Source organism: Scyliorhinus canicula, chromosome 6 (assembly GCF_902713615.1).
Source record: "Scyliorhinus canicula chromosome 6, sScyCan1.1, whole genome shotgun sequence".
NCBI lineage: Eukaryota > Metazoa > Chordata > Chondrichthyes > Carcharhiniformes > Scyliorhinidae > Scyliorhinus > Scyliorhinus canicula.
In genome coordinates this window covers 40,507,917-40,526,883 of record NC_052151.1, presented here as the reverse complement: position 1 = coordinate 40,526,883, position 18,967 = coordinate 40,507,917, and the positions used below count along the sequence as shown (strand labels likewise).

General features: G+C 45.5%; 1 protein-coding gene across 3 annotated transcripts in view; it reads left to right on the top strand.

Annotated features, from left to right (window-relative positions):
- Positions 1-7,716: 7,716 nt before the first annotated feature.
- afg1lb (AFG1 like ATPase b) overlaps positions 7,717-18,967 on the top strand; it is a 223,421-nt gene continuing 212,170 nt past the window's right edge. For 2 of the 3 annotated variants that reach the window (XM_038799213.1, XM_038799214.1), the window contains exon 1: positions 7,883-8,004. Coding sequence is in view for 1 of the 3 variants with exons in the window: in XM_038799216.1 (XP_038655144.1) it covers positions 7,890-8,004 (115 nt within the window). In the remaining 2 variants the exon portion in view is untranslated. Of the gene's footprint in view, positions 8,005-18,967 lie in introns of all 3 variants that reach the window. The other variant, XM_038799216.1, reaches the window with a different exon arrangement.

Below are 18,967 nucleotides of genomic sequence, written 5' to 3'. Positions count from 1 at the left end.
CCATCACAAAGGAGAAGGTGCTAGAGAAACTAAAAGGTCTGAAAATTGATAAATCTCCGGGCCCAGATGGGCTACATCCTAGAGTTCTAAAGGAGATAGCTGAAGAAATAGTGGAGGCGTTAGTTATGATCTTTCAAAAGTCACTGGAATCAGGGAAAGTCCCAGAGGATTGGAAAATCGCTGTTGTAACCCCCCTGTTCAAGAAGGGAACAAGAAAAAAGATGGAAAATTATAGGCCAATTAGCCTAACCTCGGTTGTTGGCAAAATTCTAGAATCCATCGTTAAGGATGAGATTTCTAAATTCTTGGAAGTGCAGGGTTCGATTAGGACAAGTCAGCATGGATTTAGTAAGGGGAGGTCGTGCCTGACAAACCTGTTAGAGTTCTTTGAAGAGATAACAAATAGGTTAGACCAAGGAGAGCCAATGGATGTTATCTATCTTGACTTCCAAAAAGCCTTTGACAAGGTGCCTCACGGGAGACTGCTGAGTAAAATAAGGGCCCATGGTATTCGAGGCAAGGTACTAACATGGATTGACGATTGGCTGTCAGACAGAAGGCAGAGAGTTGGGATAAAAGGTTCTTTTTCGGAATGGCAACTGGTGACAAGTGGTGTCCCGCAGGGTTCAGTGTTGGGGCCACAGCTGTTCTCTTTATATATTAACGATCTAGATGACGGGACTGGGGGCATTCTAGCCAAGTTTGCCGATGATACAAAGATAGGTGGAGGGGCAGGTAGTATTGAGGAGGTGGGGAGGCTGCAGAAAGATTTAGACAGTTTAGGAGAATGGTCCAAGAAGTGGCTGATGAAATTCAACGTGGGCAAGTGCGAGGTCTTGCACTTTGGAAAAAAGAATAGAGGCATGGACTATTTTCTAAACGGTGACAAAATTCATAATGCTAAAGTGCAAAGGGACTTGGGAGTCCTAGTCCAGGATTCTCTAAAGGTAAACTTGCAGGTTGAGTCCGTAATTAAGAAAGCAAATGTAATGTTGTCATTTATCTCAAGAGGCTTGGAATATAAAAGCAGGGATGTACTTCTGAGGCTTTATAAAGCACTAGTTAGGCCCCATTTAGAATACTGTGAGCAATTTTGGGCCCCATACCTCAGGAAGGACATACTGGCACTGGAGCGGGTCCAGCGGAGATTCACACGGATGATCCCAGGAATGGTAGGCCTAACATACGATGAATGTCTGAGGATCGTGGGATTATATTCATTGGAGTTTAGGAGGTTGAGGGGAGATCTAATAGAAACGTACAAGATAATGAATGGCTTGGATAGGATGGACGTAGGGAAGTTGTTTCCATTAGCAGGGGAGACTAGGACGCGGGGGCACAGCCTTAGAATAAAAGGGAGTCACTTTAGAACAGAGATGAGGAGAAATTTCTTCAGCCAGAGAGTGGTAGGTCTGTGGAATTCATTGCCACAGAGGGCGGTGGAGGCCGGGACATTGAGTGTCTTTAAGACAGAAATTGATAAATTCTTGATTTCTCGAGGAATTAAGGGCTATGGGGAGAGAGCGGGTAAATGGAGTTGAAATCAACCATGATTGAATGGTGGAGTGGACTCGATGGGCCGAATGGCCTTACTTCCACTCCTATGTCTTATGGTCTTATGGTCTTAAGGCCTACCTGGCCGAAATCAGCACCGCTGAAACTACGGAGGAACAAAAGCTCAGCCTACTGCACGCGAGGGTAAGCCACAGAATTTCTACACAACTAAATCCAGCCGGTTCCTACACTGCAGCGCTGGTGATTTTGGATAAAATGTATATTAGGCCCATGAACTAGGTCTTTGCCCGCCATGTGTTCACGACTCGCCGACAACGGGCTACTGAAACATTAGCTGAATTTGCACGCGAGTTGAACAATCTCTCAAATGACTGCAATTACCAGGCCGTAACCGCGGCCGAACATAGGGAGCTTGCTGTGCGGGATGTTTTTGTAGCGGGCCTTCGATCTAGCTATGTACGCCAGAGACTATTAGAAAATGGGGCCCAGGGCTTAGAGACTACCGTAGAGGCTGCTATCACAATGGAAGTTTCCTTCCGCAGCCTCAACTCGTTTCCCGTGGGCCCCGCTAACCCTGCATGGGCCCCTGGCCTGAGGACCCCCAAGCCTGTGCCACAAGGCCCCCCAGCTATCGCGCTGCCACAGCCGGCCGTCCAACTGTCCCAGTCAACTACTCAAACTATCCAGCTGCTCCAGCTAATTACTCAGTTACCCCAGCCAGCTACTCAGCTCGCCAAACCAGTTATTCAACTGCTCCAACCTGCCACTATTCAGCTCCCCAAACCAGTTATTCAACTGCTCTAGCCTGCCACTTCTGTGGACAAAGCGAGCACTGCTCAGCCTGATCCGCGACCTGCAGCAGCTGCGGGAAGAAAGGCCACTGTGCTAAAGTATGCCTCGGCAGAAGGGCCCCAGCCCTCAACACCCCAACAGTCCAAAAACATTGCCCCCAGCACCAGCAGGCCCGCGGGGCCCGAAACGCTGCGGCCTACGCTCTGCCTCCACCCCTCCCGCCACGTGTGATCCATGGGGGCCGCCATCTTGGCAAACCTCCACCATGCGGCCGGCCATGTGCGATTCATGGGGGCCGCCATCTTGGACGCCATCTTCATCACCATCCTCCACGTGCGATCCACAGGCCCTAGCTGCATCCCCAGACTCAAACGGCTCATCGGAGGAGTACGACCTCCCCGGGCAGTCACCACATGGCCCGCAACTTAGCGCAGTTTTCCTGCATCAAGCTCGCCAGAACGCAGCGGCATCTACTCGACAGGACGTCCGATCGGAAGAATTCGACTCCCCCGGGCACCCACTACTCAACACGGTCACCCTCGACCAATCTCGCCCCAAGTATCTGAGAAATTCGATGACGGATGTCCAGATCAACGGGTACAACACGTCGTGCCGCTTTGACTCCGGGAGCACAGATAGCATTATACACCCAGAGCTGGTAAGACGCTGTTCCCTCCATATTTATCCCATCAACCAAACTATCGCCCTCGCTTCGGGCTCCCATTCCATCCAAATCCAAGGCCGCACTACAGCAACGCTAATGATTCGAGGCGCTAGCTATTCCAAATTTAAACTGTATGTCTTGCCCGACCTCTGCGCGCCACTCCTCTTAGGCTTGGATTTCCAATGTAATCTCAAGAGTCTCACCCTCAGCTTCGGCGGGCCCCTGCCCCCACTCACTATCTGCAGCCTCGCCACGCTGCGCACATCGCCCCCCTCCTCTCTTCGCCAACCCCACCCCGGAATGCAAACCGGTAGCCACCCGCAGCAGGCGGTGCAGCCTGCAGGATAGGGTATTTATCAGAACGGAGGTCCGAAGGCTGCTCAGTGAGGGGATCATAGAGGCCAGGAACAGTCCCTGGAGAGCAGAGGTGGTGGTCGTCAAGGCCGGGGAAAAATTCCGCATGGTCGTCGATTATAGCCAGACCATCAATCGCTTTACGCTCCTAGACGCGTATCCCCTTCCCAGAATCGCAGACATGGTAAACCAGATCGTCCAATATAGGGTATTTTCCACGGTGGATCTGAGGTCTGCATACCACCAGCTCCCAATCCGCCCGGAGGACCGCCACGACACGGCGTTCGAGGCCGATGGCCGCCTCTTCCATTTCCTCCGGGTTCCCTTCGGCGTCACTAACGGGGTTTCGGTGTTCCAACGAGCAATGGACCGAATGATAGACCAGTACGGGCTGCGGGCCACGTTTCCGTATCTGGATAATGTTACCATCTGCGGCCATGACCAGCAGGACCATGACGCCAACCTCCACGGTTTTCTCCAGACGGCCCAAAAATTAAACCTTACGTATAATAAGGAGAAATGTGTGTTCCGCACAAACAGACTAGACATCCTCGGCTTCGTCGTGGAGAACGGAGTCCTGGGCCCAGACCCGGACCGCATGCACCCCCTCTTAGAACTCCCCCTCCCCCATGGCCCCAATGCCCTCAAACGGTGCTTGGGACTCTTTTCGTACTACGCCCAGTGGGTCCCCCAATATGCGGACAAAGCCCGCCCACTCTTCAAGGCCACACTATTTCCCCTGTCTGCTGAGGCGCGCCAAGCCTTCAGCTGCATCAGGGACGACATCGCCAAAGCAGCCATGCGGGCGGTGGATGAATCCACTCCCTTTCAGGTTGAGAGCGACGCCTCAGAGGTAGCGCTAGCAGCCACTTTAAACCAAGCAGGGCGGCCCGTTGCATTTTTCTCCCGTACCCTATCCGCTTCAGAACTCCGACACTCCTCAGTCAAGAAGGAAGCACAAGCCATCGTGGAGGCTGTCCGACACTGGAGGCACTACCTCGCAGGTAGGAGGTTCACCCTCATTACCGACCAACGGTCTGTCGCCTTCATGTTCGACAACTCGCAAAGGGGCAAATTTAAAAATGACAAAATTCTTCGGTGGAGGAGTAAACTCTCCACCTACAATTACGATATCAAATATCGACCGGGGAAGTTCAACGAGCCCTCGGATTCCCTATCCCGTGGGACATGCGCCAGCGTGCAAATCAGCCGCCTAAAAGCCATCCACGATGACCTCTGCCACCCAGGGGTCACCCAGCTCGCCCACTACATCAGAGCCCGAAACCTGCCTTTCTCCAACGAGGAGGTAAAAGCGGTCACCAGGGACTGCCCGATCTGTGCGGAGTGCAAACCGCACTTCTATAGACCAGACAGGGCCCACCTGGTCAAGGCTCCTAGGCCCTTTGAACGCCTCGCGATCGATTTCAAAGGGCCACTCCCCTCCACTGACAAAAACATTTACTTCCTTAACATTATTGACGAGTTCTCCCAATTCCCCTTCGCCATCCCATGCCCCGATATGACCTCCCACACAGTCATTAGGGCCCTGCATAGTGTCTTCACCCTGTTCGGTTTCCCCAGTTACGTGCACAGCGACCGGGGTGCGTCCTTTATGAGTGACGAGCTGCGTCAGTACCTGCTTGACAAGGGCATCGCCTCGAGCAGGACTACCAGTTACAACCCCAGGGGGAATGGGCAGGTGGAGAGGGAGAACGCGACGGTCTGGAAGACTGTCCTACTGACCCTCAGGTCCAGAAAGCTCCAAGTTTCTCAATGGCAGGAAGTCCTCCCTGATGCGCTCCACGCAATTAGATCCCTCCTGTGTACAGCTACCAACCAAACCCCTCACGAGCGGTGATAGTGAACATATACACGGAGTTATATTGGCAACTATGTACAGCATTGATCTTACAATGGGTAGATAACGAACATATACATGGAGTGATATTGGCAACTATATATAGTGTGAATCACATTCACCACAGTAAGAACCTGCTATAAGTGCTTTTAAACGTTTTTTCTTTATTATTTTATGGACTGTGGGTGTCACTGGAAGGCCAGCATTGGTTGCCCATCCCTAATTTCTTTTGAACTGAGTGGCATCTGAGCCCACTGCCGTGGGTTGTGTTTATTAATGCCCTTCATTGTGTCCTGAGGGGCAAATCAGCATGGCCAATCCACCTAACCTGCACATATTTGGACTGTGGGAGGAAACCGGATCACCCGTAGACATGGGAAGAAAGTGCAAACTCCACACAGAAAGACACCTGAGACTGGAATTGAACTCAGGTCCCTGGCTCTGTAAGGCAGCAGTGGTAGTATCAACAGCCTGCGATATTGTGAGCTTGTCTTTCCAATCTATTTTTTTCAGGGTATGCAGTGCCCCATGTGAGCTGATCTACCAGCTTTTCATTTTTGACCTGCTGGCTACATTTCTCAATCTCGATAAGAAATTATCAACAGGTTGACCTGGTTCCTGCCTCAAAAATCTGAAATTCATATTGGTGGATTGGATTGATGGTTTAACCCACCTGGCTGGTTATTATGATCCCAGTGAAGCAAATGGCAGGTCAAACGGCCTGCTGCATCTGCCAGGGGAGACACGCCATGGCAGGCTGTAAAATCCTGGCCGTGCTGAATTTCCCAGAATTCTTGTCTGGGTTTTCCCCAGCCACTAAACAGATTTAATCCTTTTTTTCATACCCACAAAAGAGGAAAGTTGACTCTTTCCTTTTCACTAGTTTCTTAGAAAGCTACTAAATGCTAATCTGCACTTTTGTTTCAACGACTCTGATGTGACCATCAATTCACAAGACACGAGATTGGAAGTGAACAGTGGTTTTAATAGTCTTACAACAGAGCCTGTCTGCGACGAGATGAACTGGCAGCAGGCTCAGAACTGCTGATCTTTATACTTCTGGTTAGTGGGAGGAGCCATGGGCGGAGCCAAGGGTGGAGCCCAGTACAAACTCCTCATCTCCCCCTATGGGCAGAGCTGCGCAACTGCATGTATACAGAGATCACAAAGACACAATACATATAATACAACACAGTGTACAGAGCTCACAAAGACATAATACATATAATACAACACAGTGTGAATTACTAGGATTAGAATTCACCACAGTCTCAAATGCATCCATGGCGTTATTGGCTTCCTAATTCATCATGGCCTGAAGCTGCTTTTCCATTGCTGCAGCAGTGGCCATCTTGGTTTTGCACGATTCACTCAGTTTTTTTCTCTCTGGCACTAATTTGGGTTAAGTTTTCTCACTTGAATCAAGCATTAAATCTGTTTAAAATGTTTGGGTTATACACACAAACAACTGCTGCAACCATGTAATGTCTTGTGGTTCCCAGAAGTTTGAAATGAACCCACTATTTTACACTGACACCAGAGCTCATATCAAATGTATTTCTCAGATCTCACCATGTGCTGCTACTTTGTTAGTTAGGTAGAAGGGTGCAGTAGTGAATGATTGGCATTCGCATAGCAATCCAGTTCCTAAATCTTCTTGAATGTGTCAATATAACAACCTTCTTTCCATTTGACTGTATCGTAAGAACCTGCTATAAGTGCTTTTAAACGTTTTTTCTTTATTATTTTATGGACTGTGGATGTCACTGGAAGGCCAGCATTGGTTTCCCATCCCTAATTCCTTTTGAACTGAGTGACATCTGAGCCCACTGCCGTGGGTTGTGTTTATTAATGTCCTTCCCTAAAGGACACCAGTAAACCAGATGGTTTTTACAACAATAGATCATAGTCTCATGGTCACCATTTTGACGTGCAGGACACACAAACAGCATTGTCTATGGGCTAAATCGGTGATCTTAAATCCTGCTCACTTATGCGCTATACGTAGATGGTTGGAAATTTGAAAGAAAATCAGAAAATGGCGGCAACATACAGCAGGTGGTCAGACAGCATCTGCAGTGAAGACAGACAAGTTTATGCTTTAACTGCAGGCCCTTCTTGGACCATACTTAGAGATTTCAATCAAAGTCAATGTCAGGGGAGGTGGTGGCGTCGTGGTCTTGTTGCTGGATGAGTAATCCCAGACCCAGGGTACTGCGTTGGGTACCTGACTTGGAATCCCACAACGGCAGATGGTAAAATTTGAATTCAATAAAAAGTACAACGATGACTATGAAGCTGTTGTCGATTGTCATAAAAAACCATCAGGTATCACTAATGCCCTTCAGGAAAGGAAATCTGCCACCCTTACGTGACCTACATGTGGACTCTAGATTCACAGCAATGTTGACTCTTCGAATACACTCTGAAAATGGAACAATTAGGGATGGGTAATAACTTCTTGACTCTGCCAGTGATGACCACATCCCACGAATGAATTTTAAAAAGAGGTCGAACGAATAAATTGTAAATTTGCCCCACATTTTATTTAAACGGCCTGGAGCTCGGCGCAGAGATTTTTCTCCCCAGGAAAGGTGCCTTGAGAAGGCAATAAACAGACCACCTGTCGCAGCAGCAGCACCACCTTCCCACCTCTCACACACACAGACAACTTAATAAAGTTCATTCTTGTTGACGGCCTGCAAGATGGCGGCCTCCAGGACGCCCTTCGTTTTCATCGGGCGTTTGTCGAGCCTTTTGAACGCTGAAACCCGTCGGTTAAAGAACAAGTTGTGCCCGACAAACCGGGGCTCCTTCAAAGGTGAGGAAGGCGGTTACGGGGTCTGATGAGGCCGGTTCTGGGTGGACAGTGAACGGGTGGGAAAGGCCGGGAGACGGACAGACCGAGGGCGCGGTGTCCGTGTTGTAAACTCTGTTCAATGTCACCGGGCTCTGGGCGGGCAGTTGATTTATTCAATCTGCCTTAAAAGTGATACCTTTTAATAGGTCAGTCCTGTAATTTTGGTCTCCGAATAATGGACAGGAAAAGTAGACATTGACCCTGGAACAAGCTGAGCTGAGCCGGAAAATTGAATTACATTTTTTTTAAAAAAAGGTAGCTGTTCAGAAAGGAGGTTGATGACTCAAGTTTAATCCGTTTATTTAAATTCCGACAATACTGGTATAACGCTGCACCCTTCAATTCCAGCTTCTTGTGCAGATCGGATTTCCCTTCATTCCACCTTTTGCTTCCATGGTCTAAAGCTGTCCAGTGTTAGAATTGTCTCCCGAAACCTCTCTGCCTCTCCCTCCTTTAAGATGCTGCTTAAAACCTATCTCTGGATATTACAACAGTGGCAACATTTTAAAATTATTAATTGGCTGTATAACGCACGGATCTGTTGGGGTTGTAAACGATATTATGATGAATGCCAGATCGTTTGTGCTAAATAAAGCTTATACATGTAGTTAAGCTGTCTGATTTTAAGACGAGGTCTGCTCAGGATGGCAGTTTCTGCCATGGTCTTGATGTGACCGAACAGGCCAATTCTTGTTTTAAAAATGTATTTTATTCCAAACATATGAAATGAAATGAAAATCACTTATTGTCACGAGTAGGCTTCAATGAAGTTACTGTGAAAAGTCCCTAGTTGTTGGGGGAGGCTGTTATGGGAATCGAACCGTGCTGCTGGTCTGCTTTCAAAACCAGCGATTTAGCCCTGTGCTAAACAGCCCCAACACATACACAAGAACATTTAAACAGGCCAATTCTTGATCTGCAATCTTTGGGTTCATGGGGCAGGATGCCCTACGAGATAATGGGATCTGTTTGTAAGATTTTCTTCCTTTTCTTTCCTTCAGTGCTGCTGCTCTGCCTCATCATTGAGACAATTTGACTGAAAGCATGATGCAGCTTGATGGACTATTTGTTGCCATTTAGAACTGTTGGTAGCAAGTTCCTCTCAGTTGTTAATGTCAGTGCTGCTGTTTTTCAAGAGCTGCAGAGTGCCTTTGACATATTTTCTTTGTCCTCCCATGGAATGCTGCCCATTTGAGTTGAAAATACGGACTGGTAGGGACAATGCTTTTTGGATAGCTGGTATCGTGTCCAGTCCAGCGTAGTTCATTTTTCAGGAGCTTTGCTTGAAAGCTTGTGGAACTGGCTTGAGTTAGCGTTTGTTCGGCAGTCCTCCTAAACTCTGCTAGTTACATACACGAGGGAGAAAAGAATGGAAGAGTATGGTGCTAGGGATAGATGAAGTAGGGTGGGAGGAGGCTTGTGAGGAATATAAACATTGGCATAAACCAGTATGAGAAATGAACACAATAAGAAGTCGAACAACACCAGGTTAAAGTCCAATAGCTTTATTTGGAATCACTAGCTTTCGGAGTGTATCTCTTTCATCAAGTGAGTGATGAGTATGTGAAATGACCTGTTTCTGTGCTGTATATTTGAGGTACTTCTGTCTGTTTAAAAAAATGGAAATGCATGTGGCGGCAGCCCTCAGTCTCGTAAGATGGTTTGTGCTGTGTTGGTCAGCTCTGTGTTAAGTGTCGCTTAGTCTGCTTCAGGCATCCCACACTTGCATGGCCATCTCTGCTGAATTTGCTGCAGAGAAAGACAATGATGTGGAGATGCCGGCACTGGACTGGGATGGGCACAGTAAAAAAATCTCTCAACACCGGGTTAAAGCCAACAGGTCTGTTTGAAATCACAAGCTTTTGGTGGCTGCTCCTTCATCAGGTGAAGTGGAGGCAGGTTCACAATGATAGCATATATAGGAGAGACGCAATTGCAAGATAATTACAATCCTACTAATACTGTCCTGGTTTGAGACAATTCACACCTCGATTACCTGTGATTATCACTCATTCCACTCTCACTGTTTGTTCCTGTAAAGTCCCACATTTCAACCATCCTTCACATTCCAATTGCTAAAACACATCCCTGCTGCTGTACTCGAAACCTTTTGCAATGAAGGCCAACATACCATTAGCCTTCTTTACCGCCTGCTGCACCTGCATGCTTACCTTCAGCGAATGGTGCACAAGGACACCCAAACCCGCTGCACACTCCCCGCTCCCAATTTACAACCATTCAGGCAGTTTTTGCTTCCAAAATGAATAACCTCACACCAATCCAAATTATACTGCATCTGCCATTGGTTTGCCCACTTGCCCAATCTGTCCAGATCTTGTTGAAGGATTTTGCATCCTCGTCGCAATTCACCCTCCCACCTAATTTGGTATCATCTGCAAACTTTGAGATGTTAGTATGTGTATGTACTTGTATATGTACATGTTCTTGCAATTCTTTTGTGTAATTTCTTTATTTCTGCTTTTGTGAATTTAAAGAAGACATGGTTGGCTCCTGCAAGGGTACAGACTGGTCTGATATTTGATAGGAGGACGTTACAGCGTGTTGTTGGTACCTCTGGAATTGAGGAAGATATGTTCTGGTGCGCGTATGAACATCGCCCAAAGATCTTATCCTGAATTCTTATGGTCATTGTGGGCAGTTGTTGTGGAGGAAGTTGTGCACCATTTTACCATATTACCATATTTTCATATTTTACCATATTTTCATGGTCTCATGGTTTTCACGGTCTCACGGCGCCACAGTCCCGGGTTCGATCCCAGCCCCAGGTCCGTGTGGAGTTTGTACATTCTCCCCATGTCTGCGTGGGTCTCACTCTCTCAACTCAAAGATATGCAGGTAGATGAATTTAGCCTATTAAAAAAAACAAACATTTTTGTAGCCTTGTCCTCCTCTCCCATCTTCTCCGGTAATGCGTATAGAGGTGCCAAGTAGAGGTTAGCTTAGTGATTGTACTGGGCCATGTGTATTGCTGTTCTTCTGTCTTCCTCTGTATCTGCGTATGTTGAGACATTTTGGCTGTGCTGTACCATTTCTGTGGTTTTGTTGTGTAAATTGTTAAAATGGAAAAACTTCAATAAAAATACCTTTCTTAAAAAAAGAATTCTGTTCAGAGAGCCACATCTGGTGATGGTCAGTTCCAAATTGTTAGGCCCTAATCTTGGATGTCTCTAGGACCTCCATGTGGCATGGTTTGTTCTGCCAGAAGGTATTAGTTAACAGAGTTTGTGGTAGCATTAAAGCTCAAGTCGTCTCTATCTGTTTTCATTTATCTTTTCCAGACCTTGATGTATGAGGCAGGAAGGCCATTGCCCCATGATCTGCAATTGCTCCTGTGATAGCAGTGCCACTATCCTCATAGAATTGGTCTTTCACCTCAGCAGTGAAGCACAGCATTTGATTTTTTTTTTCTAGCTCCTTTTATGGCCACAAGATGTCCAAAAGCACTTCATAGCCAATTGTGTGCAAGTTAAATGGAGTCACTTTTTTAATGTAGGAAATGCAGCAACCAATTTATGCACCGGAAGCACTTGTGAACAGCAGTATAATAATGACCAGATCATCTGTTTTTGTAATGGTTTGATTGGGGATATGTATTGGGTAGGATACCAGCATTAACCCGAGTGTCTTGAATCTTTTACGTTCACTGAAAGAGCAGGCAGGGTCTTAGTTTAATGTTTGATCTGAAAGACAGCACTCCTGACAATCCCCTGACAGTCGAGCAGCCCCCCAGTACTCCAATGGCATGTCAGTCTTGATTGTTGTAACTTAAACCCAGAATCTTCTGACTCGGGTGAGAGCACTACTAGGCAGTGTGAACCTTTGAGATTAGGAATTACAAGATTACCATGTTCAATTTACCCATATCAACTAACCAATTTTGAGTTGTCACCCAAGTCGACGTGAACAGTTGTTTCCGCAGATTCAGTTGTCTGACTCTGTCAAAAGCCTTTCAGAGGATTGGCGCATACTCGATGGACCGAATAGTTTCTTCTGCACTGGTGGAATTTTATGGTTCTATGATCATGGCTGATTCTCTATCTAACTGTACTCCTGTGCTCTTGATGCCTTTACAGTCTAGAAATCTATCTATTTCCTTGTTAAGTATACTCAGTGACTTTGCTTCTAAAGCCTTCTGAGGTAAAGAATTCCAGAGGTTCACCACCCTCTGAGCGAAGAAGCTTTTCCTCATCTCATTCCTGAATGGCCTACCCCATAGCCAGGGACTATGACCTCTTGTTCCAGATCTCCAGAAGGAACAACAATCCTGCACCCAGTCTATCAGCCCTATCAGAATTTCATAGGGTTTCAATGAGATCCCCTCTCATTCTTCTAAATTTCAGTGAATATAGGCCTAGTCAACCCAATCTCTCTTTGTATGACGATCCTTTTTTTATTCGTCCATGCGAGATGGGCATCACTGGCTGAGCCAGCATTTATTGCCCATCCCTGAGGGCATAAGAAATAAATCGGATCTTTCTGTTTCAGTTAGTGTTGATTGAGGGAGGAAAATTGATCCATTGAAAAATCACTTTCACTCACACAGGCCAAGAATTTCCATTGGAGTCAAGTAAGGATAACCTATTTCCTTCCCAAAGGATATTAGTGAACCAGATGGATTTTTTACAACAATCGTCATTGCACTTTTAATTCCAGATTTTTCTTGAATTCAAATTTCACCAACTGCCCTGGTCCCCAGAGCAATACCCTGGGTCTCTACTGGTCCAGTGAAAATACCACAACACCACTACCTCCCCAAAGAGATTAAGCTGTTTTCTGACCTCTATCTCTTTCCAACCAATGTTACGATTCATTGAGTATGACGGCGCTGACATTTGTCGCCAGCAGCTTTTGTACCCTGCCTATCGCGTGCTGTCTTCCATGTACTTTTGTTATGATCCCCGGAGATACTGAACATTTCAAAATGTATTTCATTCCAGTGACCAACTAAAATCAATGGCCAATTGCATTGCTTGCCAGCTATTCCTCCACAGAACCTAGTATGGGGGTGTGTCCTCGGCAGGATCAGAAAATCCCACCAGCGGGAAGGGACGGAAAATTCTGGCCTGTGTGAGTGAAGTGATTTTTCAGTGGAAGGATTTTCCGCCCTCAATCAATACCAACCGAAACAGAAAGATCCGATTTTATTCATATGCAATTTTGGTGTGTGAAAATTGGCTTCATTTTAAAAGTAATCAGCAGCTTGTAAATCATTGCAAAACGTCCTGAGAATGGGATAAAGCCCTTTTATAAATCCAACTTCTTTCTTTTTGTACTTGTTCATGTATTTTGTCATAACTTATGTCTCCAGACGTAGTCAATTAAAAATCCTCCCACAATAATTGGTTCAGACCTTTGAATGTATCCTTCAAATACAATTGAAGCTTTGGCAGCAAGGGATCTCTTTCTAAAGCGCTCCATCATCTTGAGAGAACCTGCAATCCACGTGAGGAGTGTTTTAGGATTGTGATAATTCGGTCAGTGACCTGGTTGGAATTTTGCAAAGAGTGTCTTTTTCCTTTTCTTATAAACTGCATGTTTGTGCCCATGTGCTTTTGCAATCAAATACTGGAGTGCACTATGCCTGAAGCAAGTAGTGAGATGTGCCGTGGTAAAGGATGCATTTTCTTCCCTGAATGCTCTGTTTGTTTATCAACAGTTTAGAAATATATTTGGAGCAGTTGAAAATGTATTTGAAGTTGTCTTCTCCACAAGAAAGCACATTTTGCTATATTTATGATGTTCTAAATCCTCCAGTGTTCTTGGCATATAATTCAATCATGCACCCTATCTTGAACTCTGCGACCCTTTTCCCAGGCTCTGGAAATTCTGCTCTTTCGCTGATCATTAGACAGTGTGAGAGAGCAGTCCAGTTCTGATTATTTTTTATTTTCCCTGCCACCCCTGTGGGCAGTTGTTGACCCTGTATGGCAGTCTTTTTAACTTCTGCGAAGAAGCAAGCAGAATCTAGGTAATTGGTATTTTGTACAGATCAAGTTCAATGTGACTTATTAAAAAAATTGCCAAATTGTAGTTCGGCGCAATTAAAATATTCCGTCCAATTTTTAGTGAGGCACAATTTATTGACCGGACAGTTCAGAAGATTAAATTTCAGAGAGCAGCATTGAAAGAAGAAATAATAAAGAATCTATATTGAACTTTGTGGTTTTGTGCCACTTGCAGGAAAAATCATTTTGGTGCCATTGTACAGAAAAGGGATCCCTGGGTCACAATCGATTGACTACGGACGGTGCAGAAAAGGGTGCACTTCAGATTAATGGGATCGTGCACTTTGTGTGACCTTGACCTGAAAAGATATATAGTGCGAAAATCCAAAGATTGTGACAGGCCCAGAAAAGGCATTGATAAATTGAGCAAATCTATTCAGTCTGTTTCCAGTCAGTGAGATGCTCAGTCCCACTTTTAATTAGTGAGTGCTTAATCTGCAAATTAATATGACAGAATTGTTACGGTGAAGGGGGAGGCCAATTTGCCCATTGTCTTTGATTAAGCAACTTGCCTAGTGCTATTCCCCAACCTTGTCCATGCAGCCCTGCCCTTCCCTTCCAGATAAGTGCCTAATTCCCTTTGAATCTTCAATTGAACTTGCCTTCACCACACTATCAGGCAGCGCATTCCAAACCCTAACCATTCACTGTGTGAAAAAGTTTTTCTGCCGATCATTTTTTTTGCTTCTTTTACTACTTACTTTAAATCTGTGAGTTTGCAATCTTGATCCTTTCACAAATGGGAATGGCTTTTCCCTATCTATTCTGTCCAGACCCCTCATTGTTTTGAATGTCTCTATCAAATCTCCTCTTGCCCATCTCCAAGGAAAACAGTCACAAATTCCCAGGACTGTCAGCCTCTCTAATTGTTCGACAGATGTGAGGTTCCTTCAGCTTGTTTGGATCCTTCAGCTTGTTTGTATGAGAGTGGGCAGCTTGTTTGTATGAGAGTGCGCACTGCAGGGTGGATGAGCTGACTGACCATAGCAATGTGGTACAGGATGCCATTCAAGTGGGTGGAGAACATAAGAATGTAGTGGTAGGAAGGGACAGTAAAGTGAGGGGGTTGACACTGTTTTCTGTAGCAAAGAGCTAGAGTCCAGATAGCTGTGATGCTTGCCCGGTGTCAGGGTTCAGGACATCTGCTCTGGGTTGGAGAGGAACTTGGGTTGGGGAGGGTGGATCCCATTGTCGTAGTCCATGTCGGCACTCGTGACGTAGGTAGAACGAGGATAGAAGTTCTACATAGAGAGTTTGAGGAGCTAGACACTAAATTCAACAACAGAACCTCTAAGGTTATAATCTCTGGATTATTACCTGAGCCATGTGCAAATTGGGATGGAGTACATAAAATTAGTGATGAATACAATGTTCAAAGACGGGTGTGGAAGAAGTGGGTTACAGTTCGTGGGACACTGGCATCAGTACTGGGGAAATTGGGGGATGTACCTGTGGGATGGCCGACATCTGAGCCATGCTGGGACCAGTGTTCTTGCAAACTGCATAACTAGGGAAGTTGGGGGGACTTTATAAATAGAGGGCGGATGGTTCTGGAGAGAGGGTGCATAGGCTTACAAAGGAAAAGGATATGGCAGCATTACAAGACACCTATTTAAGTTAGGACACCCAGAGTGTGACAGGAAGGGGCAGAGTGTACGAACATTTAAAAAACAGCAGCAGATAGGGTCAAAGGGGAAAAATGTTAAAAAGGCAAAAGTAATGACTCTTTGCAAAATAAATGAATTAACATAAGTTAACGTTAATGGGTATCATTTTATTGAGTTGAGATAAATGGGGCATTTTCAGGATGGCAACCTGTAACTAGTGGAGTGCTACAGGGATCCGTGCTGGGACCACAATTATTTACAGTATAAATGACTTTACGAGGGAAGTGATGTACTATTGCCATGTTTGCGGATGACACCGAAGTAGGTGGGAAGGCAAGTGATATGAATGGCACAAGAGTCTACGAGAGATATAGACAGGTAGGTGAGAGGGCAAAAGCTTGGCAGATAGAATATAATGTAGGCAAATGTGAAGTTATGCACTTTGGTAGGAAGAATAAAGGAGCTGAATATTATTTAAATCAGAAAAGACTGCAGAAAACTGCAGCTCAGAGGGATTTGGGGGTCTTCATGCATAAATCACAAAAAGCTGCCATACAAGCTCAGCAGGTAATTGGGAAGGAAAATGGAGTGTTGGCCTTTATTTCAAAAGGAATGGAGTATAAAAATAGGGAAGTCTTGCTAAATCTATCCAAGGCAGTAGTTAGACCAAACCTGAATGTTGTGAACCATTTGGTCAAAAGGTTCACTAGGTTGACCCCAGGTATGGAGGGATTTTCTTATGAGGAGAGGTTGAGTAGATTGGGTCTGCACTCATTGGAGTTTAGAATAATGAAAGGTGACCTTACTGAGACATGTAGGATTCTCAGGGGCTTGACAGGGTAGTTGCTGAGAGGTTGTTTCCTCTTTTGGGAGAGTCTAGGACCAGAGGGCAAAATCTCAGAGTAAGGGGTCAATCATTTAAAACAGAGATGAGGAGGAATTTCTTCTCTCAGAGGGTATGCCCTATTAATAAGGCCTAGGATACATAGAACATAGAACAGTACAGCACAGAACAGGCCCTTCGGCCCTCAATGTTGTGCCGAGCCATGATCACCCTACTCAAACCCACATATCCACCCTATACCCGTAACCCAACAACCCCCCCCCCCTTAACCTTACTTTTTTATTAGGACACTACGGGCAATTTAGCATGGCCAATCCACCTAACCCGCACATCTTTGGACTGTGGGAGGAAACCGGAGGACCCGGAGGAAACCCACGCACACGGGGAGGACGTGCAGACTCCACACAGACAGTGACCCAGCCGGGAATCGAACCTGGGACCCTGGAGCTGTGAAGCATTTATGCTAACCACCCTGCTGCCCCCATGCTACCCTGCTGCCCATACTTTATGCTTTATTAACTACTCTCTCAACCTGTCTGCCATCTTTAATGATTTATGCACATATACACCCAAGTTCCTCTTTAGAGTTATACCATTTATTTTATATTGTCCCTCCATGTATTGCTACTAAAATCACCTCCTACTTTCTGCATTGAGCTTCATCTGTCGCCTATCCACCCATTCCACCAATTTGTCTAAGTCCCTTTAAGTCCTTCACTATCCTTCCCATGATTCGTAATGCTTCCAAGTTTTGTATCATCTGCAAACTCTGGAATTGTGTCCTGTATACTGAGATTGAGGGAATTAATTTCTATTGGGAAAAACAAGGGTTCCAAATCTGATCCCATGTGGAACTCCACCAGAAACCGTTCTCCAGCATGAAAACATCCATTAACCACTGCTCCCTGTTTCCTGTTGCTCAGCCAAATTGTGTCTCATTGTTGTTTCTGTTCCTTTTATCCCATGAGCTTTCCTCATAAATCTGTTGAGTGGCAGAGTATCAAACCCCTTTCGGAAGTCCATATATACCACATTACAGCATTTCCCCCTCCAACCCTCTCTGTTCCCACTTCAAAAAACTCCACCAAGTTAGTTAAACTTGGTATTCCTTTAAGAAATCACTGCTGGCTTTCTTTAATTCACTTGCATTTGTTCATGTGACTATTAAATTTGTTCTGAATTATTGTTTCCAGAGATTTTCCCACCACCAAAGTTAAACTGGCCGTCCTGGGCTTATTGTTGCATCCATTTTGAACAAGGGTGTAGCATTTGTAATTGTCCAGTCCTCTGGCGCCATCCCTGAGTCTATGGAAGATTGAAACTTTATGGTTTGTGCCTCTGCAATTCCTACTTTGACTTCCCTCAGTAACATTTGATGCCTTTCATCCAGACCCAGTGCCGAGAATATAATCTTATTTTTAATAATCTTTATTGTCACAAGTAGACTTACATTAACATTGCAATGAAGTTACTGTGAAAAGCCCCTAGGTGCCACATTCCGGCGCCTATTCAGGAACACTGAGGGAGAATTAAGAATGTCCAATTCACCTAACCTGCACATCTTTGGACTGTGGGAGGAAACCGAAGCACCCGGAGGAAACCCACACAGACACAGGGAAAACGTACAGACTCCGAACAGACAGTGACCCAAGCTGGGAATTGAACCTGGGACTCTGGCGCAGTTAAGATACAGTGCTAGCCACTGTGCTGCCGTGCCCCCCAACTTTCCAAGTGCAGATAATCTCTCCGCCTTTTCCATTTTAAATCCATCTAATGCCTGAATTCCCTCATTTTTTACTATGGGCTGGGTAGCATTTCCTTTCTTCATAAAGAAGAATACAAAGTATTCATTTAGTACTTCAACTCTGCCCTCTGCTACCATGTGTAAATCCTCTTTTTGACTTCTCATGGGCCCTACACCTCCTTTTACCACGCTTTTACTACTTGTATGCCTTTTGAAGACTTTGGGATTTCCTTTTGTGTTGGTTGCCGGTGTCTTTCATACTAACTCTTTGCTTCTATTACTTGTTTCTTCATCCCACCTCTGAACCTTCTGTCTTCAGTTGGGTTTCAACTATATTTTCTTTTTTAAAAAATAATTTTTATTGAAATTTTTTTGAAAAATATATATCAACAAAACAATACAATAATAACAATAATAATAATAAACACCCACCGGCACCTGTAACAACGCATATAACAAACCCCCCCCAACCCCCATAAACAACAGAATAAATTAACAATACGCAAATTAACTTAAACACTATCCCCCTAACCCCCCCCCCCCCCCCCCCCCCCCCGGGTTGCTGCTGCTGCTGACCTAGTACCTTATCGTTGAGCCAGAAAGTCGAGGAAAGACTGCCACCTCCTAAGGAACCCTTGTATCGACCCCCTCAGGGCGAACTTGACCCTTTCCAACTTAATGAATCCCGCCATGTCATTAATCC